Source organism: Nicotiana attenuata, unplaced genomic scaffold (assembly GCF_001879085.1).
Source record: "Nicotiana attenuata strain UT unplaced genomic scaffold, NIATTr2, whole genome shotgun sequence".
NCBI classification, from domain to species: Eukaryota; Viridiplantae; Streptophyta; class Magnoliopsida; order Solanales; family Solanaceae; genus Nicotiana; species Nicotiana attenuata.
Window position 1 is genome coordinate 14,372 of NW_017671889.1, and position 11,190 is coordinate 25,561.

At 35.6% G+C, this 11,190-nt stretch overlaps 1 protein-coding gene across 1 annotated transcript in view; it reads right to left on the reverse strand.

Moving 5' to 3' along the window:
* Positions 1-9,095: 9,095 nt before the first annotated feature.
* LOC109210746 (N-alpha-acetyltransferase 15, NatA auxiliary subunit-like) overlaps positions 9,096-11,190 on the reverse strand; it is a 21,105-nt gene continuing 19,010 nt past the window's right edge. Inside the window, exon 26 of the mRNA XM_019374205.1 lies at positions 9,096-9,951. Coding sequence (XP_019229750.1) covers positions 9,746-9,951 — 206 coding nt within the window. The 3' untranslated portion in view covers positions 9,096-9,745. The remainder of the gene's footprint in view (positions 9,952-11,190) is intronic.

The following is an 11,190-nucleotide window of genomic DNA, read 5'->3' on the forward strand; positions in this document are numbered from 1 at the left end:
TGATCAACAGTCGCCTGATTCCCTCCAAAAATACCACGGAGGTGAATGGACCCCGAGCTGCATTGATTTAGTGTTTCATCATGGGTCTTCCCTTCGACATGGCCAAAGTGATCCACGACGAAATGTTTATCCGGTGCCCCCAACGCCCGTATGGGTTCTTTTTCCCATCTTTGGTGACTAAGCTTTGCAGGCAAGTGCGGGTTCCCGAAAATACTCATGTGGACGGGCTGGTAAAGAAAAGCCATAAGATCCGACCTGGAAAGAACACCACGGGGCCAGCCCCAGCGGCAGCGGCAGGTGGAGAGGATGAGAGTGGTTCTGATGCATCGGAGGAGGAAGAGGATGAACAAATGGACGTGGAGCCAGCCCCAGCAGCACCGTCAGGAGCAGCGTCCTCTTCAGGAACTGCCAGAGTGTCCCGGTTTACCGCTTTGGAGCAGGAGGTTGCTGATCTACGCACCTCCATGACTGATTTGGGCACTCGTGTGGACGCGATAGCTGACCGACAAGTAAAGTCGGAAAAGAAGTTCATGGGTTGGCTGCGAGCTCTGGGGCGTGCGTGCAACGTGAACCCCGAAACCATTTCCGACCAGGAGTGAAGCTTCAGGGAAGTCCCTTTACCTCACTGCTCTTTTAGATTTTAAGCCATGGGGACATGTCTTCACTTTTAAGTGTGGGGTGGGGATTCCTTCATTGTATGTTATATGTAGTTGTATAAATTAACTGTTTGTTTGGTTTGTTTCATGTTGACTTGATAGTTTTTGTTAAGTAGGAATCATTAGTTTAAAATAGATAAGTGGCTCGGCCCAACGACGGATCTCTTTCGACGGGGTTCTTGAGGGACTGAGTCGAGAGAAAAAAAAAGAAAAAAAATGAAAAAATTGTAGGCTCTTCCTGATGACGGATCTTTTAGACAATTTTTTTGAGGGAAGTTAGTCTAGAGAAAACACCAAAAAAAAGATTTTTTTATTTTTTTTTTCTTAGGTAGTGTAGCAACTCCCCTTTGGTTTTTCTTTAGGCCGCGGTTCTTTTCCAAGGGTTTAGCTTGAACCGGGCATAGGTAGTTTTTATTTTGTTTTCTTTTTTTTTATTTGAAGATTAGGGTAATGGGCTACGAGCTATAAAATTGAAAGAGAACCCATAGCGTTGACACACCTGAACACAATAGACCCTAGAGTGTAACGCTTAGTCCTAATTGTTGAATCTCATTGAAAGTGCCTTAATTTGTATGTTTGTTACTGAATTGAATGCTTGTAACGGAGCGTCTTGATGAGCTGATCTGAATGAGTCATATGCCATGTGTGGTGAGTGTTTGTGTAGTCCATGTATTGTACTTGTGTCTAGAACTTGCCCGGTATGTGAGTTGAAGCGAAATCTTAGGTGATGCTCGGTTTGAAAAATAATTTTAGGCTTTCTTTGACCTTTTTGAGATTTATTGCTTATCACAAATAAAATTTGTCCCTAGTTAACCCTTTTGAGCCTTTAGACTTTTGTTTGGCACCCGCATTACAGGCCTATACCCTTTTGTTCTTAAGTGACATTGTTTTGATCCTTTTACCTCTTAAAGCACTTTAATTGTGAGAGGAGCGCTAAAAGAAGTAAGAAGGAAATAAGTGTGGGGTGGCTTTTGAGTGGAACCAATAAAAGGATGAAAGATGCACTTGTTTTGTAAACAAATACACCACTAGCGGAAATTGAGTGACAAGAAGAAGAAAAAAAAAAGAGATGAATACATTGTGTCTTGTTCCAGCTAGTGGGTATGAATTAATAGAGTGCTTAAAGAAGAAGGGAGTATTTGTGTGATGATATTGTTTGTGAATGAGAAGTGGGTTGAAAAATTTGCGCTAAAAAAAAAATTGCTCATGTGATGTGTTAAAGTGCTTAGGAGGGTCAGTCACTATTCCTAAAGGTATCCTACCCGTCCCTTAGCCCACATTACAACCATGAAAAAGTCCTAATTGATTTTGGGTCGAGCAAGCCTACATTAGTAGAGATTTACATTAAGGGCAAGCTTATGGTACCAATTGCATGCATGTGACTTCGTTTGTGAGAGTGAGTGATTTCCTTGATATATGTGAGTATATGAATTGTATGTGTTGGATTGAACTCAGTTTTTGTTGATATGATTGTGAGGGCATATGATTCGTGACGGAAAAGCAAGTCTTGACTTCTGTGTAGAGTATTTTGAGAAAGTGTGAATATTGCATGGCACTTGAGAGTCGGCTTTGAGGCTAGGATTGTTCACTGCTAGGTGTGATGTATATACATTGTTCTAGGTGTAATGCGTTAGGGAAAATGGTTGAGTGAAGGATTCTCGAGAGAGTATAGTTTGATTGCTCGAGGACTAGCAATGAATTAAGTATGGGGTATTGATAATAGGCGAAATCTAGGTGATTTAGCTATTGTTTATGCTTCCGCTTGATTATATTCCAACGTAATAATATGGTTAATTGATGAAAAATAGGCTCTAATTGTGATTTGTATACATTGCAGGATGAGGAGCTTATATGACGCTTTCAAGAGGCTATTGGAATGATTTATGAGCAAAAACGACCCCTCAGAGCTGAGTGAGCGCAAAGAAATGAAAGAAATAATGGTCCAGGTGCGCGAGCAGACGCGCGAAGTTGTGCGCGAGTTCGCGCGTGTTAGGAAGGCTGAGGCAGAATGTTAGAGCAAACGCGCGAAGGACGCGCGAAGTAACGTGCGAGCTCGCGCGTGTCCCAGTCCGAAAAAGAATTAGTCAGGGGCAAAATTGGAAATCTGGAGAGAAACCCACTTGACCTAAATAAAGTCAAGCTCGCCCAAGGTTAAAAAAAATCAAGGTTTTCATAGGGTAAAACTTAATTGTGAGAGTACTTTGGCAAGAGAAACAAGCGTGAGATATCACCAAAAACATCATTATTCTTATTCTCTTTTATTTTTCTTGCAATCTTTGATTATGAATCTTCTAGTAGTTTATTCCTCCATTGTTATGAGTAGCTAAATACCTTAATCTAAGATTTTGGTGGAACCCGTTGGGGATGACTTGGTTGTTTTATTAATATAGTTGGATTTGGTTGTTAATCTCTATTATTTCATCTATGTTTTGATTGTGGTTAGTTGAAAGGGCCCTCAATTATCCGTTCCTATTTATTATGTATCTACTTGAGAGAGAGTGCATATTTAGGTGATTGTATGAACAACATCACTCCCGGAGTATAGACGAGAGTCATAACCGAGGGTTTAGAGGTTGGATTAGAGATAACGGTACCTCGGGTGCAATCTAAGTGAACTGTATTGTGAATCTAGCTAGCGTAGCTTGAGAGAGTGCGTCTAGTAAATTATCATAATTGCTTGAGAAAGATTTATGATAGCTGGAGCGTTCATGATTGATAGAGACAACTAAATCATAGTTATAAGACATATACAACCAAGGAAATTACCAACGGGGGAAACCATTGCCTTAGACCTTATTCCAATTGTTTACACATCAAGTTTAGTTAATTTTCAGCTGTTGATTACTTTCACTCTTTAGTTGTTAGAAAAATCAACCATTGTGAATCAAAAAGTTTGGGAAAACAGATTGTGTGAATTTAGTAAATCTGACAATAGTAATTGGTAGGTTAATTCTCTGCGGTTCGACTCTGGGGGTAAATACTCAGATTATATTTGCAACGCTCGCGTAGTCTTTTGCGAGACTCAGTTGAGCGTGATCAATAAGCGTCGGGTTTTTTTTTACTTTAAAGAAAAAAAAAATTAAGCAATTCTTATACGTGTATGAGGCAAGAACTACAACACTCGCAATTGCGTTGTGGCAAATGCAACTTTAGGGCGACCATTATATTCGAAATTGAGCATATATATTGTGTATGTGTGTGTCAGAAAGCATCCACTAATATTTCACGAACATTATATCTAAATTCATTATTTTAAAAGTATAATGAGTTATGTTTTAAGAACCTTAAAGGTTAAAACCTATCAAGTTTAAATTCTGAATCTGTTTTTATATACAAACAGTTGGTGCATTCAAGACGGAGTTGGGAATAGGGTTCTTAGAGCAGGAGGTGATGGACTAGAGTTGGAATATGTAAGTACTGTCGTATATTCACATATAGTTACAGAATTTTGTGTTAGATATAAACTCTAGCTCTCATTGCACTGCATGTGCATGCACAAATTCAGCAAACAACCACCAATATGCTTCATATATATACTCCTATATCTGATCTGATTCATTTAATTTCTGGTACAGCTGCTTGGTATATTTAATTTGCCCTTGACTTATAACCCATCTATTCTAGTATATTCTCATTAGAATTCAATATTCTTTGAACCGAAATATTTTGATACAGCAATAGTTCTGCTACAGATAAGTATGGCAGTGCCGCTAAATTAATTATAGTACATATACTATTCTTTTCTTTTTTAACATATTAATACCTGGACATCCTGAATTCCTGATATAGTTAGTATACATACATAATATATATATATATATATGTATATATATATGCAGTGATGGCTCTATTTTGTTGAATACGAACTTAAAAAATGCAGAACATATAAAGAAACAAATGAGGATGAAATAAGTAAATTCAGAAAGTAGGGTCTCAAGTCTATTATATTCATCTTGTGGACACGTTACAGAAAAACCAAAAAATAAATACAAAAAATAAATAAAGGGATGGGAAATGATATGTCCGTGCGTCATGTATAATGTGACCCATAAGTCCTATTAGTCTTTTATATTATCCAGCCTTTAAATTGCTTTCTTTTTTCTCTTTTTTTTTAATGTTTGAAAAAATGATATTACATAGCCGCTCTCAAAATAATAGTCAAAAAATATATATTTTTTGTATATATTACATTTTGTATATTATATACAAGAATTATACAAATTTTATGCACTTTTTCGGTTATCAAATGTAAATAGTTTCTGACGCAGGCCAGCGGAAAAGAAAAAACCTTTGTTCTCATCCAGGACGCCCATTAAGGTATGCTTCACAACGCTCCTAAAATATTTTGGTCATTGAAAGCTGCTTGCAATTTTAAAAAGCATATTTCGATCAATTGCTGCTTTTTCTAGCTATTTACTTATTAATATCTTACCTTAATTGGACGCTACCAATTACCAGTTTTTTAAACGATTTCTTCTCAAAATTAAATTGCATATTGAACATATATGGAATTAGTCTTACACTCTTACTCCAGACTAAGAAAAGCAACAAAGTAAAGGACATTTTTAATATTTGTTGAAACTTAGGTAATTTTTTTGTGTATATATATAAATGTTTTTCCATTTTCCACTGTTTGGTTGCAGAAATAGTTTGAAAAATATTTTCCTAGATATCATATTTTCTTGAAATTGGAGAAAAATGACTTTAATAGAAAAAGTTAGGAAAACGTTTTCCAAAAACTCCACTTACCCTCACATCTTACTCCCAACCCCCTCCTCTCCCCTACCCCACTTCTCCCGGCCCCTCTCTCCAAAAAGGCTACCCACCACAAATTTTTTTTGTATTTTCAATTTTTTAAAAAAAATCTACAGCAAAACCCCCCCCCCCCCCCCCGGCCGCAAAAAAAAATTTCTTATTTTACTTTTTATTGTATTTTCTATTTTCTATTTTTTCTTTTTTCTGCACTACCCACCCACCCGCGTTAAAAGAAAAACGTTTTTTTTTTTGTTTTTTCAATTTTCATGCACTAACCCGCTAAAAAAAAATAAAAAAAAAATTGTTTACTTTTTTTTGTATTTTCGTTTTTTGTTTTTCTGCACCACCCACCCACCCCAACGCCCTCAACCCCCCCACCCCCACCCCCACCCCTTCTAGATTTTTCATTTTTCAGTTTACAAGTTCGAAATTTTACGAGTTCCAAAGTTATGTGTTCGGAGGTTTATGTGTTTGGAAGTTTGCGCGTTTAGAAATTATAGAGTTTACGGGTTCGGAATTTTAGTGGTTTAGAAGTTTATGAAATTTGTGAGTTCGAAAGGTTGTTGGGCCGAAAGTTTATGGCTTCATGTTTATTATATCTAAATTATTTATGAATACTCTTGATAAGTTATTTTTCTTAATTTGCGTACTAAACACCGGAAAATGAGTAAGATTACTATTTGTTTTCTAAAAAAATATTTTTCACGGAAAATATTTTCGGTTATACCAAACACACCCTTTGTACCAAAAATGTTGGGTTTGTTGAATCCATAGCAAACACATCCGCCTCTATCACATGTGTGGAATATACTATATGTAATCGTTTATCACTTAACATGAGATATATAGTTAAAATGTGTTTTGCGGATGGAATTGGAAAAAAAAAAATCGAACAAATGAATTTCCTCAATGTTATTCGCTTACACTTATAATTCAGACAAATATAGTAATATCATGTATCTTGCAGTTGTTCGTTCGATTGTTTGTAATGGAATATATTCAGATTATCGAGCCAGTAGATCTACAACAGTACAACTAATAAGCATTGCCTTTGTTATTCTGCAATTTATCTTTCATTAAAAGAAAACGAAAAGAATAAACTTCAATATTAGAATAAACGTACTTTAAAATTCATTGGAATGATGCACATTCAAAGAAAGAAAAATAGAAAATCACCCCACTCAGTTTATTCTGTGAATTAGTCTCTCGTGCTTGCCCTTGCTGATTGAAGCTAATTTGAACAGAATATTTGTGCCCACATATCTGGGTGAGTTTAATATTTAAAAGGAAATTTTACCTCCAGTAAAGGTATACACCCTATTTATTATAAAATAAAATTATTTTAAAATATTAATTTATATAGTTAATTTTTATCTTTTATAGCAAAATAGGTATTTATGGTAGATACTACCAATACGCTACTCCCGTTTTTCTCTGTCTTTCTTTAAAGTTATTCTCTCTCAAAATCTCAGCATAATACTTCTGCACGATTCTCTCTCACAGCACGATTCTCTCTCACGTTCAACGTTGCTCCCAAAATTCGCGGTAAGTGTTAAAGTTTTTTGGCCGGTTAACGCTTCTTCTTTTTCTCTTCACTCTTTTTTTTTTTTTTAATTTTCACCATTGTTAGGTTTTCAGCAAAAAAAATTCAAATTTCGTCTTCAGTGGCTGATTCAACAACTCCGAAGAGGGTTACACGAGTATACCCACTAAATCACTCAATTTTGATGGGCCATCTTTCGATTTGCGAATCACTCAAGAGGAACATGTATTTGCAAGTTCGTCAGCAACCATGAAAGTCGAAAGGCAAACAAAAATACGCAATGACCCTATGAAACAAGGTCAAGATGAGAAATCTTCGGAAAAATCAACAGTTGTTGATGTTCCTCAAGTTTCTGTACAAACTTAGATGTATTTAGATGTATTTGAGTTTGCATACACTGATTTTAGTTTGTGCAATGATTTTCATTTTTTGTAGTTAGATGTATTTATATGTATACACCAACAGTTCTATCATTATTGCCATAACTCAAAATTATTTTTTTGTCATAATCAGTGTATTTGGATGTATTCATGTCTGAGTTCTGTATTCATGTATGCATTGTTTTGTATGTATTGTATTTTGTATACAATAAAAATAATGTATTTTATATATACATGTATTTATATGTATTTGAACTCATAAACAACCTACATTAAAAACAATTAAAGTATTGTATTTTGATGTATTCATGTATTCGGTGTTTTGTATGTAATATATTTTGTAGACAATGAAGCAACTAAATCATTGTACGAACAGTATTTCTTTATCAATATCCCCTCAATCGACTAATCGACATAACAATTTTCGTTGTTTCACTTCCCAAAATGACAAATTAGCATTGTTAAGTTTTCCATCTAGTAATCGAATTACTAAATATTTTGTAAATACTTGTATTAATGCCGGGCAGAGAATATTCCTATCAATGACGGTCAAATCAAAAGCTCGAACTACATCAGGAAAAAAAAAATAAGAAATTTTTCAGAAACCACTATTGTTTAGTGGCTATTAACTACCTATAGCTATCATATACATAATTACTTCTTATAGCTACTATTTAGTTGTTACGGTAGTGTATTCGATGTATTCGCTACAGTAGCAAAAATCGCCTAAAAACAGGGGAGTCCAGTTGTACGTGACTATATTCACATGCATTCGCACCATGTATTCATGAATACATTAACGACAATCACCTTAAAAATAGGTCTATCCAGCTGTCTAATAACGGAAATAGGATCAATTAGCGCGATACACTCATAATATAACTCACCAAAATAAATTCTAACACGCCTTATTATCAACTCAATTAATTAGAATGATTTTTCAATTGTATATAACTTTTGACTCACAAAACTTCAAAAACAACCCCAAAATTATATTCACGTCCAAACACAACTCTAAATTTCAAATATCATTTTCACTTCAAAAAAAAATATTCACTGACTTTTTGGAATTTTATGGTTCTTGTGTCCCAACGCCCACTTAATCTCCTTATGAATTTGCATGGAGTATTACTAAGTTTAACGACGGATCTGTAATAAAGGTCTTAATTCCCTACGGATCAGATATATGAACTATTAAAAGGGGGAGGGGGGGGGGGGGGGGGGAGGATTAGAACAAAGAAAATGCGCAAAAGAAAAACAGAAGGAAAACAAGAATGATTGTAATTTGACCAAAAGAGAAGTATGGGATGCCAATACAAATACAATTCCAAAAAATGATTTTCAAGCTTGCACGTGGGGGATTGTGAATAAGAAATGAGTCTGTCATCTGTGTAAGAGAAACTACACTATTCCATCCAAAGCATGATTGCTTCAACTAACTTTTAAGTGATCTGATAATGAATTTTTTTTTCATATTATCATAGGAGTAGTAATTATATTAGTCAATCTCTTTAAGATATATGCAGTCAACCAACCCGTTTATTTTCATAAGCACGTTTAGATATCTGCAATTTAGGCTTAATTAAACATTCACTTAACTATTGCTTTAGCAATCTTGATGAAAGAAATGTGGGCTCTTACATATGCTGCTCATCGAATGACTGGTCCACAATCAGATTCTGATTGTTTATAGTAATGAAAATTTAGGCAGCACGCATATGATTATGTGCAGATAATTATTTGCCGTGAAGCTTTCTTAAAGAAAAATACAGAAGAAAAGAATCACATAAAGGATCCACCTCGAGACCAACGTCCTAACCCCCTTTCTTTCACATTAGTCAAGCCACTCGAGAAAGTTTTCAGGAGAAAAACATTAATACCCAGTTAAACTCCTCCCGATGACAAACACACCCCTCCAACGAGTCCTTTAGTTCTACAACGGGACATAAATATCATACAGCATTGTAGCCGCATGAATTTATCGTTTTCTCTAAATACTATTGCAAAATTTATTTCACATAGAACAGCATTTGTACAAATAAAAATTAGAGAACTAAATGAAAAAATACAACACGCCCTTTGAAGTCATCTTTTTTCTATGCTGATCGAATGCAGGATCCATACTTACGACTTCTGAGAGCTCACATTTCATTGAAAATGCTTTGCGCCAAGCCACAAACACTTTCCTGGTATTTGACCCGACTCCTGGCAAGACGAGAGTGCTACTACCATCTTCATGTCAAAATCGGGGGTACAGAACCAGTCTTACAAGCAACAAGAACATCCTCTGTAGACCTGAAAGTTTTCCTCTCGAACCATCCTATTCATGTCAGTGTATACTCTAGAAGCTCGATTCCAGTTAGCTTCTCCAGCACTCTTCCAGAGAGATTACTTCAGCTCAATGTGTATAATTAGATGTGTAGATCCTTAAGCGCGTTTAGTTTATCTAATCTCCCATTTGATGAAAGAGAAGAATCTCCATCAGCATTTAAGCCTACAGCTCCATTTGCAGAGGATTTTTGTATCTGATTGTTAGCTGAGCTTGTAGCAGCTGAGCTTTGAATACCTCCAAAGTAAATCGAGTACGAGAAGTACTCAGCGCAACGAACTTTCCATCCTACAACAATGCCTCAAAAACATCAGCACCCATAGAATCACCAAATATCATGTAAAATTGACTGTTACTGATATTTAACAAAAAGGTATCAACAGAAAATTAATATACCCAGCAACCACCCAAATCAACAGAAAAGGAATACATGAAAAAAGAACAGACTACAACAACGATATACCAAAACCAGAGTCAAAACGTATGCATGCACATAACTTTACCTCAACAACAGGCCATGGAAAGACTTAAAGAAGCTTTGCCCATACTACAAAGCCATTTCCTCTAGGTGTCACTCCTGATGGACACGGAGGATCCATATCATTTGTTACTTTGATACTTATAATACCATTACCCAAAATTTCATCAGAGATTAAAGGGGGGTTTGTGGGGGACTCACCCCCCAATACTAATTCACTGAAACACAGAGATGCATATTTTTCAAATAAACAAGCTATTAAATAAGTGTACCATGCAAGATGGTCTCATGCAACTACAGTAAAGATTGAAGTTAGGTTAAAATTGGTTAGTGTATTGGCCTAAAATAAAGGACTGTTTGGATGTATGCATATCCACTTGAGCTAAGAAGAGCAGAAACAATCAAGATGATTTTATGGCGCAATGAGGTTCTATGGCTCATGCCACTACTATTTATCTATGTGGGCCTTACCAATAGGAGTCTCAAGTGAATGGTAACAAAATCTATCCACTGGTGTACAAATTGTCCAGTCTCTCTGAGCACTTTAACTCTTACCTTATATGGCGACTTTCCTCCATCCAAAATTTAAGATAGACCATATATATTATACATTGAGATGACATCATTTAGAATAATTCATTCATTTTCAAACTTTAAACACTAACACCTAACTCAATTTTTAAACTATTCAAACATCAAACTTTATAACTCCGCACAAGTAAAGAATACATCATACTTTTTTGGACGGGGAGAAAATTGATAGAACTACAAGTTAATAGTGGCCTGAAGAAGATATCTCAGCCATTCTGAAGTCAATCCAATATTCACGATTATATGACGAGAATAAACTGTGCAGTGGAAAAGGTTTAGTGATTTTGTCAAGACTTCTTTTTCATTAATATAGGTGGACATGCACGTAGCATATGCATGCCCCATCTCTCATAGGTTTAAGGAATATATATATACTCTTTTACCTCTAAGAAAACTACGGGAAAACCATGACAGGTTAAGAACAGAACGAATAAGAAACATTCTGTAATCTGCTTTAT